Source organism: Pipistrellus kuhlii, unplaced genomic scaffold (assembly GCF_014108245.1).
Source record: "Pipistrellus kuhlii isolate mPipKuh1 unplaced genomic scaffold, mPipKuh1.p scaffold_m20_p_5, whole genome shotgun sequence".
Classification (NCBI taxonomy): Eukaryota; Metazoa; Chordata; class Mammalia; order Chiroptera; family Vespertilionidae; genus Pipistrellus; species Pipistrellus kuhlii.
Window position 1 is genome coordinate 25,426,555 of NW_023425551.1, and position 16,276 is coordinate 25,442,830.

Sequence of the window (16,276 nt, forward strand, 5' to 3'; positions counted from 1 at the left end):
AAAGAAAGACCTGAAAAGCAGACTCATATTTTGAAACATTAGTTCCACAAACATCTTATCAAATGGTGCATCTAATTATACTGATATTTTTGTAAAGTAATTTTCTAAAATATCGATGACTTCATGGATGGAACATATCGATAGTCCATCTAAAAATAATAGTTTATTCTTTCTATTCCTAATGTTTGATTTTATTCAGACCACCGTACTGTTGATATTAAATTATTTGAGTTCTAAGATAAAATTCATTTTAGAGTTCCCAAATGATATAAGTCTCTCTTTTATTTTTTATTTTAATTTTATTTTTTTCCATCTCCATTTACTGCCTCTCTTTCAATGTTTCTTATATGAAGGAGAACAAACAATGAGCCTCTGCTGCAAACAGATGACCTGAATCAGCAGCAGGCAATGCAAAAGGCGGAGGAGGTTCACCAGTTCCGACAGTATAGGGCCAGGATCCTTAGCATTCGAGACATTGACCAAGAAGAACGGGCTAAACTGCAGGATAAAGGCCTGGAGATGTATGCAGAAATGTGGGTGAGTCTAAAAATGCATAGATCACAGTCGACACATTCTTTTGCATTGTGTAAAAGGTGTCAGAGTCACATAGTGCCTGGGAACAAAGAAGTCTTGGAAACATTTAGTTCCCAACTTCTCAGAGAAGATGGCAAATTGATTATACACACTCATTTCAATTATTCCCTAAAATCCCTCTACAATGCTGTATTGGGAATCAGTCCACAAAGTGAGAAGAATGAGAGAGAAGACAACAAAATGTTTGTGAAGTTGGAAAACAGCTGATGAAGATTGCCTTAACAGACTTAAGGCAGCCAAAACTTAGGCTGGCGGTAGGAAAGAAACATGATCGGTATCGTATTTTTCATCAGATAGGAGGAAAACTTATCAATCCTCAAGGGATTTCTGACACATATTAAATGTAATTTACACTAAACCCTTAAGATGGCTCTGACCATATATTTTTTAGTGTCACTGCTATTATCCTGTACTCGTGCAAATAGTTTAGCAAAACCAATTTTATTTTAGTAGACAGTATTTTTCTCTCACCTTGTAAAACTATCGAACATTTCTTGAAGAATTTAGCAATGAAGACAAAACATTTCTAGAAGTTTTTCTTATAGCCAGCATTCATTCTTTCATTATATCATCTTGAAACAACAGACAACACATTGCACCATAACTGTGGCCATGCTCTCAGAAATGCAAATTAAGTTAGGAATCACTGCCTTATTGACAGCTATTTCCTAATCCATTTCTAGCATGTTACCTGGAACTGACATTAAGTGTTCATGTCTACAGTTTTGAAAATTATTCTTCTTTTCTAAACTATTTATTTTAATGTTTCTAGTTTCCACAGTTTATTCACTCAACAAATATTTCTGGGCAGTTTTGTACCAGGGACTCTCCTAAGCATAAACAAAAGAGATAAACCCCTTGCTGCCCTGTGGAAATAGAAATTGTTTGGAAACATCATTTTAAGAGCTGTTTATATATCTCCATTAGAATGTTTCATTTATAATATATTATATAAATAATTCAGAATAAAAAAGATGACGGAGAAAAAAGAGAAATAAGCAAAGGTGACTGATAAGGAACAGATAGGGAAGTGAAAGGAATGTTAAGAGGGTGCGATGTCAAAGAAACTAAGTGAGGTCCGTTGATTCAGGAGGAGAGAGTATGGTTAAGTAAGAATAGGACTAAGAAATTATCTTAGATTTAGCTACATCTAGGTCACTGGTGTCTTTGATGAATACTGTACAGTTTTTTCGAAATGGTAAGAATGATAGCCAAACTGACACTAACAAAGATAACCAATGGATTAGGTGATGCTATTTGTAAGTACAATACAACTCATATATTTTGTCAGGACTAGACTATGTGTGAGGAACTAGTACTTTATTGAGCACAGTTAGTGTGAGAGACACATGAGAACTATACATTTGATGTAGATTATATTTGAACTCATTTAAAACAGATAGCTGCTTTGTCAAAATGTCTGCCTATTTAATTAACTTTTTATTTTCCTCCTATTGAGGCTTTTATTCACTGTTCTGTTAAAATCTCATGTACCCTGTGTTACTATTTCATGCTGTATGTATTGATAAACATTTGAGACCATTACATCATCTTTCTTCAATAATTTCCCCCATGAATGTCCTGGCATAAAGAAAGGATCAAGGGCTTGCATTGATGTGCTTGTTTGTTTGTTTGTTTGTTTGTTTGTTTTCTGGGACCATAAACCTTTTAGCAGTGGGTCTGAGTTTTTCTTTTGAAATAGGACTCCTTAGATGAAGCCCGTCAAAAGATCTTCAATATTCGGGAAGAATATAGAAACAAGATGCTGGAGGCTGAGCGCCTGAGGTTGGAGGCTCTGGCTGCAGAGGAAGCAATGCGGGCAGAGACGGCAAAGAAGACCACCTTAGCCCATGAAAAAGACAAGAAAAAGAAAGGGAAGAAAAAGTAACCAGGGAATACGCAATACCACCTTTCTTCTGAAAAAGGGGATCCTGTTTTTCGTTATCTGTAACTTTTCCTATTGACAAAAAAAAAAAAAAAGAAAGTTATAAATTAAAAGTTTTCCTACCCTAGAAATGGTTTCTGTATTTTATTATTATTATTTTTTTCACATTGCATTGTTTTATTAGGAGAAAACTACTACTGCAAGCAGGTGGGTGGCCAGAGTGGCTTCCTTCTCCTATCTCAAGGCCCAGATCCTAGAGAGGGAAGAAGGAGAGAAGCCTTTTGGGTGCCCTCTCATCCTCTCCCTCCCTCTCTCGTCCTGCAGCCTTTCACCCCCTCAATAGTTTCTGTATTTTAATGTTAATTTGTTCGTTTTCTTCTCAGGAAGGTTTATTTGAAGTCATTGGGAGTTTGATTTTTCTAATTTCAATAAAAATGCCTCCAATAGGTAGAATGTGATAAAATGTATGTCTCACTCTGAATTGCTCTAGTTTTAGTTAATACTAAAACAAGATCATAAATGAGCCAACAGAATTGCCTTTGAAAAATTCAATGATGAGAGAAATGGCTATTGTTCTTAGAAAAAAATTATCTTTAACTTGAAAGGTTTTACAATATTTTAAAAAATATGTTTCATACTTGTGCTTTTGTTTTGTCAAGCTGAGTCTCAATAAACGTCCCTTACTGGGCAAGAGCTATTGTGGTTTAAACTCATCCAAAGTGTTAGAACTATGAATTGGAACTCTGAGTCATGGTAAAACAGGCATAAAGAATGTGATCACAAACATGTCTCCTGTCATGTGTACCACATGGTATTTTATGTAAGACATAACATGTTCTTGTATGGTTGTTTTAGAAAAATATGAGTAGATAACTGAGTCACTAGAAGGAAACTGGCTTTCCCAAAAGCACACTTCTAAATCATGACTTTCTCAGATGGGAATTTTACCAAGTCAAAGCTATTTAATTGTGACAAGTGATTTTCACTTTCTGCATTTATTTACATTTTTATTTTTTTTAAAAATTAATTCTTTATACATACATCTAATTTTGTTTAAAAATGCATACACATGCATGTTTTCCTCTATTACTTTGTCTATACTTTCCTTCACATCTCTATGATTCTCCAGTCCTCTAAAATAATACATGATAACCTACTATGAATATTTCCATATTTTTCACTTATTTTATATAATCATACATCAATACCTTACAGAATATTATCATTTGTTTTATAAAATGTCATTTTGTTATACATGCTGTATTGGTTCTTGATTTTTTTTCTCACCAAACAATACAAAATCTGAGTCAAACATAACTTACTCTTTTTAAATGCTGTGTAATATTCAACAGTACAAATACATCACAACTTATTCAGCTAATTCTCTATTAATGAATATTTGCTTTGTTTGTAGATGTTTGACTTATAGGCTATATACCTAAAAATGTGTGTGTCTTTGTGTATGTGTGTGTGAGAGCATGTTAAAGTATTGACACTGGTATTAAATAATCTCTTCAAGTTAGATAAAATTCAGCTGCAAAAATTTCTTATTCTTATAATGAAATGATATATAGATACCCCTAGTTTCTGAAAGTTCAGGTTATTTCCATTTGACTCTATGAGAAATAAAGGAGAGAGAGAGAGAGAGAGAGAGAGAGAGAGAGAATAGAATATTGTTCAGCCATAAAAATAAAAGAAATTTTGCTATTTGTAAAAACATGGATCTGAAAGACTATATGCCAGACACAGTAAGACAAATACTACCTGATCTTACTTACATGGAGAATTTAAAACAGTAAATAGGAGACTAATTTATAGGTGGTTTGTAGTTGTGACTCACATATTTAGAATGGGGTGATACGTTTTCCAAAATGGTAAACAACCCCTGGTAAATTTTCAAAGATAACAATGTTTAGTATGCCTTTATTGTACATAATGGTTGCATTTCTGAAATATTCAATGAACTTTAAAACTGCAAAAATACCTTCGTTTTATATATTTTAAATAGTTTCTTGGATCATTAAATTGCTTTGAAACCACATGAATAATGGTCCATTCAAATCATATAACAAATAAGATCATTCTTTGTTGCATATGACTCTTTCAAAAATTAGGGAATGTCTAACTTTCTTGACCTTAAACCTTTAAATAGCAGTAGTTCTCCCATTATTGGGACAACCCAAAATGCCCACCCATATTTCCTAAATATACTTTAGAGGTTTCACTGCCCCCACCAAGATCATCCCCATGTAAAAGAATAGTAAAGATTGCTGAGAAGTTAAACATTCCAATGTGTGTTGATCTCGGTTAATAAATAACTGCTTAAGCCTTAGAATAATACATAGCCATAAAATACCCTCCATTGTGTTGACTGAGTTAACAGGATATATCTGTGATGGATAGTATATGGTCTACCATTCTATTTCTTTCTCCTTAGTCTCCTGTCATCTACCTCTTTGCATCCATTCCCCACCTCCCAGATACTTCAAGGTCAGCCCCTTCTTTCCCAGGGCTCTTATAAGGGCAGAGGAAACAGTTTTCCTCCTCTGCAGTCTCAAGCCTGCTTCTGGGTCAATAGTCAAGTCTGGTGATAATGAACATCACTGTAAGGGAAATTTAATTTCTCGGTGCTTCCAACTGGAGAAAGGATTGTGGCTGTCCCTCTTGCAAAATCAAAGGGACCACTAAATGCATTTTGAAATGTGGCAAAGAAAAGTCTTCAGTTAAATGAATCAGAAATGTGCTGACAACTTCAATAAAGTTTGACTGGCTTCTAGAAATCAAGTTTAAAAAAACACACACACACAATAAACAAAGAAACAAACATAAACAATGACTTCTAATCTCAAGCTCTCCTGTTATATATAGACTATGTATACATATTAAAACATTGCATAGTGTTATATGTTAACTGAAATTTTCCTAGTGTCTGTCTCTCTCGCTCTCTCTCTCTCTCTCTCTCTCTCTCTCTCTCTCTCTCTCTCTCTCATTCAAAGGAAACCTTCGCAACCACTGTCTCTAAGAAATAGAAGGATAAGTGATCAAAAGAACTACATAGTTCGGGAATTTGCCTCTGAAAAGAAACTGTGTGCCCCACTAGCACCCCCCTCTCTTATCCCACAGCTTGGATCATATCCCAGATGGAATTATTTATAGCAGCTTTATGAGAGTTTCCAATGAACTTTACAGAACATTTCTGAAATTAATATTATGAAGGAACTTGGTTTCTAGCTGTTGTTCTAATATCTTTTGCCTAGTAAATTATAAAACAGATTTTCTTCATCTCAATTTAGGCAGTTTCCAACCACAGGTGTGTCTTCATGGAATAGTTTTATTATGTATTGAAGGCTTTGCATATATTTAGAACTTAAGGTTAAACATCCTTGTTTTAGGTATGGGCACAGATGGCAATATCACCACACAGGAAGCCACCTTTAAAACATTTTGTTAATCTAATCAGTAAAACCCTTTTCCATCTGGTATATAATATAACGGCAGTCCTTATTTTCAATGTTTACCAAATTTTTTTATTTCAGAACCATCAATTCAGATAGCATATGATGTCTCTTTCATTCTACTGTTAGTGGTTGATATATTTAGACAGATACAAAGAAGCCTAGTAAAAGTGATATTTGCCTGTGTGGAAAAGATTCCAAAATTAATGTTACATAGCAAAGACTAATTAGTTAATATTTAAAATTTTAAACAATATAAATCATGATTATACTTTGTTAGTGAAATTGGGCAAAATTGGTTAACATCTCTATAACATTTTACAGGTTTGAAAAGAAAATTTACATACTTTTTTTACTGGAAGATTAAACTTGTGTCAAAGGTCAGAATCATAAGAGATATAATAATCTGTCCATAAACCATTCCATTGTTTAAAAATAGTATGATTCAGCCCTGCCAGTACAGCCCAGTTGGTTGAGAGTTGACACAGGAGGTTTCCAGTTTGATTCCTGGTCAGGGTACATGCCCAGGATCAAGCCTTAGTAGAGGGCATGCAGGAGGTGGCCAGTCAATGTTTCTCTCTCATTGCTGTTTCTACTTCTCTCTCCCTCTCCCTTCTTCTCTCTGAAATCAATTTAAAAATATATATTTTTAAATAATGGTATGTATATGCCCTGACTGGTTTGACTCAGTGGATAGAGTGTTGGCCTGTGTACTGAAGGGTCCAAGGTTCGATTCTGATCAAGAGCCATGTACTTTGGTTGCGGGCACATCCCCAGTAGCAGGTGTGCAGGAGGTGGCTAATGGATGTTTCCCTCTCATTGATGTTTGTAACTCTCTATCCCTCTCCCTTTCTCCCTGAAAAAAAAGCAATAAAATATATTTTAAAAATAAAATAATGGTATGATATAAAATTGTTCCTATGTATTTTTTCCTCAAGGAACTTTAATGTTTTCATGTATTTCACCTGGAACTTAGCCCAGTTTTAACTCAGTTACTTCTGGTTTAGCATATGCCCAAAGTCTACATATTTTACAATACAATATCTGAAAAACAACCTTTGGCAAATAATCCTAACATTTTTCTAAGGACCATCATTTCCATAGCAAACCATCTAAAGTCATTAAGTGATTAAAATAAAATTTCATGAAAACAGCTTTTAGAATAGTCAACTTGAATTCAATATAATTCACATACACACCTTATAGTTCTTGGTTTTTTGTGTTTTTTTTTTTTTGTTTGTTTGCTTTTTTTTTCATTTATCAACATTTAAATCATCTTTAGCTTGATAAAGACAAAAAGAAAGCAGGGGGAAATCCAAAGATTCACTTGTGGTTTTCAGATATGATTAAAAAAAAAAGTTATTGAAAGGAAGTTAAAATTCATCATGAGTCTGCTCATATGTAATTGGCAGATTTCAATAATCCTTGGCCTCAGTACCCTGGGTGCTTCAAATTTGGCTAAATTTTATTTCTTCAGTTGTGCCATTACTGTTTAACTAGTTTATCACATTAAGACCATTTATAATACTTTGTATAAATATTTTATTTATCTGTTATATAATGGGTTATAGTCTCAAGTGCAAGAATTGTATCATAATTGTCATATATTGTGCATTTTAATTACCCACTGATTATAGCATGAAGCCTCATAGAATAGGCTCTCAGTAGATTATAGTTTAATAAAATACACTATTTGTATTATTTGGGCTATTAGCTAATGCTAAAATGGCTCTACATAAAAACTTATGCTATTTTTTTTCTTTTGTTAATCCTCATCTAAGGATAAATTTCATTGAGTTTTAGGAAGAGTGGAAGAGAGAGAGAAAGACAGAGAGAAACATTAATGTAAGAGAAACACATTGACTGGTTGCATTCTGCAGGAGCCCCGACCAGGGCCCAGGCCGGGGAGGAGCCTGAAACCAAGGTACATGTCCCTGACCAGAATCAAACCTGGGACCCTTTGGTCTGCAGGCCTACCCTCTATCCACTGAGAAACACTGGCCAGGGTGAAGCTTATGCTGATTTTCAAAAATACATTAGATTGGCCTCAAGTGAAAATATTGAAAAACATAGTTTTACAGAGCTTAAAAAAAGAAAGCTTCACACCCTGAAGAGACTGTGATAATACCAGATGGCAGGTATTTTGCAGTGTTCACAGAAGACATGTGTCATAGTCTAGTCGAGACAGCTTCTTTTTTCAAATAGGATCTTAATTTATACACTCTCCTAAGGCAAGCAAGGAGTTCATATACATGCAGTTAAAGTGAGAATGTTACAAACTTATGGCAGTGTATATCTTTTACTGATATCTTTGGCCAGCAGATCCCTTTGTTTTTTGCCCATTCCCCTACACAATTCCAATAAACAGTTGTAGATCAGAGAGTAATCAATAAACACTCTTCAGAAAGGAGACACTGCTTCACAGCAATTCTGAAATTCCTCAAGGAGACATTATGAAGGCCCCACCAAGAGTAGGGCAGATCTTTAGTCAGGTCTGCTCTTGTACTATAGGATCTCTCTGTTCAGTTGATCTCTATGACCCCTGGTTCTGTTTTCTGAGGATTTCTTTTTGCCTGTTAATAAGTTTTAGCCACATCTTAAGTGATTGTTTGAAAGTATATCTTTCTTGGAAGCTGACCTGATTCCTCTAAAGTCATATAGGTATGTTGTGTGTAGACCTAATAAGTAAGAGAATGATTGTCACCATAATGTAAATATAATAGGAAGTTAAAATAAGGGATAGAAATAATTTCCATTCTTACCCCCCCCCCCCCCAGAAGTCCGTGGATACTGTAATAAACATTGCTGGTCCTGCCTGTCCTGAATACCTTCTACTGTCTTTTGATAGCAGCAACAAAAAAGCTGAAGCTGTGTCCATACGAGCATCTCAAAGAGACTCTCCATTCCCTTACAGAGTCTTCCTCACTTGTTTTTGTCTAGTAAGACTTTTCTTCAAATCTATGAGTTACTCAAATATATCACCAGTGACTTCCTGCCCTTAGTTAGCTAGAGTTTGTTTCTGTTAAATATCACCAAAGAATCATAATTGATACACTCAAACCTCATTTTGGATTCTACTTCTTGAATTAGTTCCTATTTGAGAAACTTTGAAATTTAGGAGACAACTTAGAAGTTCTCTAATAAAATTACCTATACTCTAGGCAGAAGATCTTAACCTGGAGACTTGGTGGGGGAGACGGGTGGGTGTTAGGGGTGTGAGGCCTTAGGTGACACGTGAGACTTCTGCAAGTATGTGTGTGTGTGTGTGTGTGTGTGTGTGTGTGTGTGTGTGTATTAATGAAATCTGTAACTTTAATCAAATGATTAAAGGAGTCTGTAACTCATAAAATTTTTCAAATACTACTCTAAAATTTATTTTCAGTTTTCAATTTGCTCAAGGGAAAGTAAAGTGGTAAAACATTTTGTTTTAGTATAAATTATTTTTTCTTTGGAGAAATAATAAACTTGGATAAATTTATTTGCAAATAAAGCTGCTAAAATTAGGATAAATCTGCAAATATAACATGAAAATTATTCCCAAGATGGTTTTAAAATGTAATGTAAATTGTTTGGTTTAAATGTGTCCTCTTTAAAAAAAATTGAGTTGGACAGCTTATAAATTATGAACCCTTTCCAATCCCATGTTTTTAAGATTCTGTCTTCTTCTTCTTTTTTGGGGGGGTTGGGGGGAGTGGGGAGGAAAGACGGGGGGTAGAATGGCATTTAAATAGAAAATACTGTGTGGTATCAGAGCTCTGGGCCATAAGCTGTTAAGGAAATAAGAGTAGAGAGTTTCAATTGGAAGGTGTTTGTTCAATTGAGAGGTAAAAGTGGAGACTGCTTCTGCAGTAGAACGATATCAAGCGGGAGGGTCAAGCACTGAAGTGTGTACAGATACATTGGCAGGAGTTAGTCCACTCACCCAAATGTTGCACTTGGAAATGTCAACATGACTTTTTATTCAGCGAGCAGATCTCTATTTTCATAGAAGTATTAGGTAGAGACAAGCACAATGGCAGAGAAAATAAGGCGGGTTCACTTAGGGAGAGAGACAGAACACTGATTCAAGTCCACAACGTTGCAGACGTTGGTGTTATGTAAGCCCAGCGGGATAATTAAGGGAAAAGTGTTTCATCTCTAGGCAGTTCAGGAGAACTCAACATCTCTCTCCGTGTGCATAGCCACTCACTAGTTAAAGACAGAACATGAAAAGAACTGCATGTGATTTACAAGGAAATTTGGAAGATCAGTATACTTACTCAAATTGGAATTTAGCTTAGACTCTATTTTTGTCAAAGGAAAAATAAATTTTAAAAAGTTTAAACATTTTAATAAAGCACAAGAGCATTGGTTAACTGGGGCTGTGGCAAATATTTTCTAGGTTCTGAAATTTCTGTTCCATTCTGCATAAGGGGTCATGGGCTGCTCTTGTTATACCATAGCTTAGCTTTTGGATTAAATAAGCAGTTGCTTATCTTTTTGGTTGTGTGTATTTTTTTAATATCTCTTAGATAGAGCCTTACTTCTGTCATGTCCTTGCTCCTCCCCATTAAGTGCAACTATAAACTCTGGATGCCTCGGATAACCAGAGAACTCTTGAAAACGGTAAGAAGGGGAACTGGTTTTGGGTCCCAGGGCTGGAGAAACAGCACAGCAGCAGTGGGGCATCTTTCTTCGGCCCACACAGCAGAAGTGGTCCATCCAGACCCATTGTCTTCTGATCACCAAGCCAGCAAAAGAAGGCAGTCAAGGAGGATTTTTATTCTCCCAGTCAGAATGGGAGTCCTGAGAACATCCAGTGAGCTGACACCCTTGTAAGGATCATCAGTTGGGGATCCCACCACAAACAAGCAGTTAGAGGAAGCTGGTGGGTCTGCTTCCCTTTATCAATGAGATTGATAGACAGGTCAGTGGAGCTAAAAGGAGGGACCTGGTCAAAGAAGCATCTTTGTCCTCAATGGGCCCAAATTCTCTAGGACACAAGCCCTAGAATAGCTATTGACAAAGGAAGAAAGTCTCTATCCAATACTAAGGCTAACTTTTTAGCTATCGGACTCAAAATAATGTGGTAGTGGCAGCATGATAGAGTAGATCAAGAGAACAGAGTAGTGAACCTATTATAGAAAGAGATCTGCACAAATATGCCCAACTAATTTTTGAACAAAATGAGAATGGTGATGTCAAAGTCCTGGAGATGACATTATAGTTAGCAGAAGGCAAACTATGTCCTTGAAGAGGTTGGGATTTGGGGTTTTTAGAAAGCAATGTTTCTCTTGCTTTCTTTCTATGTATGAACAGAACTGAAAAGGACCAGTTGACACTGGTAGTGTCATCTACTGTCTCAAGCAGGAGTAGTTCTGTGTCCAAGAAAGAGCTCAGTTCCTGGGATGATAGTGACGATACATCATGACCAAGATAAGAAGCATCTGAAATGAGGCGATTTCCTTAAAGGCTCAAAAAAAAAAAAAAAAATTCGTTTTGGATTTTCAACCTACATACCTATAGCCCTGAAACCTCAAGAACTTGAAACTTATCCTATTACTGAAATCAGTACACGAATCCTAGCTTTCAAAAAGAAAGTAGAACTACTTCATTTCTGTTACTTTCCAAGTGGTTTTCCCCATCTGTCCTACTTTATTTTGGCTAGAATTGTGTGTGTTACAACAGAGTGGAGACAAGTCAATTATGAGATAACTTGATGCTACATTTAAAGATCTGTTGAAGTGTGAAATGATTCTCAAACCTCAGATACAAGGTTGAGTAATGGAACACCCAGAATAACTTAGAACCCAAAACCAAGGAAGGCCATGGAGAAGAATGTTTGATGTTGCAAACTGATGGACTTCAATTCCCAACAAAATTAAAGTCCATTATGTAAGGGAGAATCCAAGATGGCGGCATAGGTAAACACCTAACTGCAGCCTCACACAACAATTTCCATAAAATACAACTAAAATACAAAATGGACATTACCCAGAACTACAGGAAAGTCAACTGACTGGAAATTCTACAACGAGAAGGAAAGAGAAAACCAGAAGGAGAATCAGAGGAGCTGTAAAAGCCTACAGAGACAAGTTGCGCACTCGGAAAGGATGGAGCTAGAGAGGAGGGTCGGCTGAGTGCCTGGCTGGCGTTCCCTAGCAGGAAGGAGATAAAAGCTTCGGACTGTGCTGAACCCCAGTTCCAACAGCACTGAACTCCAGTTCTGGGCAAGAACCTGGGGACCCAGGCTTATACGGAGGGAGTCTGGGCTGTAAGGCAGAAACTCAGGGGAGCAGCAAAGGAAGTCCTGGAGGCACGCACATTGCACACAGAGAACAAACAGTTGACTGTGCCACTAGATTGCCCTAGCGGGAAGGTGACAAAAGCTCCAGACTGCACTGAACCCCACTTCCAACTGAACTGAACCCCAGTTCCGGGCTCATTGGAGGAGTGCCTAGACTGTTTGGTAGCAGGCGAAACTCGAGGGCACCTTTCTCTCAAAAGTGCTTGCAGCGAGTATCGAAGGACCCTGAGGAACACAGACTCAGGAGCCTCATAGGGCGGGTCTGACAGAAGCCATGGCTGTAGGCTCCACCCTGAAACTCTGCCCGGTCCAAGCTGAACACAGAGACTTTTAAGGCTACCAACTCAAGGAAGCTGCGAAAATGCCAAGACCAGGAAACAGATCACAAACAAAAGTAATGGAGGACAAAGAGCAACTGGATATAGAGTTCAAAACCAGGCTTTTAAGATTTTTCAAGAATTTCCTAGAAAGGGCCAGTAAAATAAATGAGACCTATGAGGATATGAAAAGGGATCAACTAGAAATAATAAGGGATCAACTAGAAATAAAGAATACATTGTCTGAAATAAAAAAATATTATACAGAGTCCTAAAAACAGAATGGAAGATCGCAAGAATCAAGTCAAAGATTTTGAACATAAAGAGCCAGTAGACACTCCTCCGCAGAAGCAAGAAGACAAGAGAATCCAGAAAGTTGAAGATAATGTAAGAAACCTCTGGGACAACTTCAAGTGAACCAACATCAGAATTATGGAGGTCCCAGAAGAAGATAGAGAGCAAGATACCAAAAACACACTGAAAGAAATAGTGACGGAAAACTTCCCCCACCTGGTGAAAGAATTAGACTTACAAGTCCAGGAAGTGCACAGAACCCCAAACAAAAGGAATCCAAAGAGGACCACACCAAGACACATCATAATTAAAATTCCAAGAGCAAAAGACAAAGAGAGAATATTAAAAGTAGCAAGAGAAAAGCAAGTAGTTACCTATAAAGGAGCACCCATACGATTGTCAGCTGATTTCTCAACAGAAACCATGCAGGCCAGACAGGAATGGCAAGAAATATTCAAGGTGATGAATAGCATGAACCTACAGCCAAAAATACTATACCCAGCAAAGCTATCACTCAGAATCGAAGGCCAGATAAAGAGCTTCACTAATAAAAAAAAAATTAAAAAAAAAGCTAAAGAAGTTCATCACCGCCAAACCAGAATTATATGAATTGCTGAAGGGGGTATTTTAGGAAGAGAATGAAAATAAAGATAAAAATTATGAACAACAAATATGTAACTATCAACAAGTGAATCTAAAAACCAAGGGAATTAAAAAAATCTGATGAACAATATTAACTGGTGAATATAATAGAATCAGAGGTATGGAAGGGGAGTGAACTGACAATTCTTGGGGAAAAGGGGAGTGGAGGGTGTGGGAAGAGACTGAACATAAACTATGCACCTATGGATGAGGACAATGGAGGTTGGGGAAAGGGCAGAGGGTGGGGTGGAAACCTGGTGGAGGGGAGCAATGGAGGAGAAAAATGAGGAACATTTGTAATAATATGAACAATAAAGTTTTATTAAAAAAATAAAAAAATAAAGTCCATTATGTAAATATTTTCATGAACAAAGCAGGGAATAAAAGCTACCACTTTATACATCTTCAGTGATTCAGTGTTCTTACATTTCCCCCATATTCTTCCCTTTTAACTTTGATCTCCCATCCTTCCTCCTCCTCATGATCATTAGATGTACATTTGTTTGTATTTCAAGGAAAAGAAGGCCTGTTTGCTCCATGCTCTTTGAGTATCTCATATATAGACAACACTCTACCAAAGAATGTTATCATCGGGTTGATAATCTAAGTCTAGTTTAGTGTTACGTAGCTTTCCCCTAGCCCACATTAATTTACCTGTAAGGTCCCTCTGTCTCTGGTGTGGCAGTGGACAAAGTTGGACCGTCACATTCTGGAAGCTCCCCAATTTCCTTACCCAACCCCAGTTATCAGTCTCCCCCAACAGCAGATAAGTTCAAACCATGAACTCAGGGTTTCCATAATAAAATGTTCTCATTATCAAGACTCTTCTACACTCAAAAAATAACAAAAACAGAGACAGAAACAAGAATTAATAAATGGTTGGTATTTTACACCTTACTAGAATGTGAAAAAAATATAGTCCATTTATCTTTTAAAAGTACAGAACTCAAAATGAAAAGACCTACTTTCCCTAAGAGTCCAAAACCAGAGAACTGTCTCCATGAGGAGTGTGGACTAAAGCCAGCACCAGGCCCAGGGATCCATGGTGAGTTCATATGAACATTTACTCAAATATATTCAAATCTACACATTTATTCCAATTTTTAAGGAAAAGAACAGCCGTGTGGTACAGGAAAACCTATTTCAAAAGTTCAGCACATATTATACATTCATTTTATTTTATTTTTTAAAGTGAATATATATTTAATAATAAAATTAAACCCTGGCCTCTGTGGCTTAGTTGATTGAGTGTTGTCCTGTGCACCAAAAGGTTGCTGGTTCGATGCCTGGTCAGGGCACATACCTGGTTTACAGGTTCAGTCCCCGGTTTGGGTGTGTGCAGGAGGCAGCTGTTCCATGTTTCTCTCTCCTCTCTCTTTTACCCCTCCCTTCCTCTCTCTCTAATATTAGTTAAAACATATTCTCAGATGAGGATTATTTTTTTTAATTGAACAATAAGATGTATACAAAATTATATCCATAACTGCAATGTGTAGTTATATTCCATGTCTGGTAGCTAAATATTTCACTTAGTCATCACAACCATGTTGTGAAGTAAAATCATTATCCTTGATATTCAGGTTAAAAAAAAAAGAAGGTGAGGCAAAGGAGTTATACTGCCCAAAGTTTTATAGTTAACAAGTTAAGGGACTGGGAAGTGATCCTTAACTCTGTGTCTCAGGATCTTATAACTAATAACTAGCATGTTATATAAGCCCAGACATCATCACTATTAATAGTGTCATTCCACATCATTTTTACAAAAATTACGTTATAACATAATATTCAGCAACTTGCTTCTTTTCACTCACCAATCCCAGATAACCTTGCATATCATTATGCATAGATGCCATCAATGTGTTCATGGCCTGTTTAACAACTTTAATTCATAACTGACACTCTGAGACCAAGTGCAAAGCCCTTAAATTGAAAGGAAGTATTTATATCCATTTTAATAGGAAAGAGTGACTCCGTTCACCCCAACCTAAGATACCAAAACGATTTTCACAGAGAAAAAAATAAATTAATTGACAACAAAACCAAGTGTGTATAAGCAATGAGAAATAATGTGAGGAAAAGCAAAATGAGTTGTTTTATAAGAGAAGTAAATGTGATAATGTACAAAGGTCAATAGACTCACTAAGGAGGGAGCGATAGTGAGTGGTGAGGAGGAGGGAGGTGGAGGGGAGGCACTGAGAGGAAGACTGACAAAGATTAGGCAATGGAGTTTCAGCCAGGCATTCAATATCATATATTACATAGCAGAGTGAACTACCTTTAAAGGTTTCAGGATTTTGCCGAAACCAGTTTGGCTCAGTGGATAGAGCGTCGGCCTGTGGACTGAAAGGTCCCAGGTTCGATTCTGGTCAGGGGCATGTACCTTGGTTGAGGGCACATCCCCGGTGGGGGGTGTGCAAGAGGCAGCTGATCGATGATTCTCTCTCATTGATGTTTCTAACTCTCTATCCCTCTCTCTTCCTCTGTAAAATCAATAAAACATATTTAAAATAAAATAAAAAAGTTTTCAGAATTTTTTCCTCTCCTGCTTTGATCCTCTTTTCTCCCACCCAGCCTTTGCTTCATGATTAAAGTTGATTTCACTCTTGTTTCTGCAACATTTACTTTGTTGATTTGTTAGCCATATGGGGGCTCATGGTTAACTTAAATTGAAGTATACTTGAAAATGAAGACTAAATGTAAGAGTGGGTGGGAACATTTGGAAATAAGAGTGGATGTGCGTGAAAGACCACAAGCCTTAGAAGTTGCTACTTTATCCCTCTTGGTCTATGCGTTAACATAAAGG

At 36.7% G+C, this 16,276-nt stretch overlaps 1 protein-coding gene across 1 annotated transcript in view; it reads left to right on the forward strand.

Moving 5' to 3' along the window:
- The window catches only part of ADGB (androglobin), a 112,059-nt gene extending 109,441 nt beyond the window's left edge, over positions 1 to 2,618 (forward strand). Inside the window, exons 35-36 of the mRNA XM_045572888.1 lie at positions 354 to 537; positions 2,297 to 2,618. Coding sequence (XP_045428844.1) covers positions 354 to 537; positions 2,297 to 2,482 — 370 coding nt within the window. The 3' untranslated portion in view covers positions 2,483 to 2,618. The remainder of the gene's footprint in view (positions 1 to 353; positions 538 to 2,296) is intronic.
- Positions 2,619 to 16,276: the final 13,658 nt, after the last annotated feature.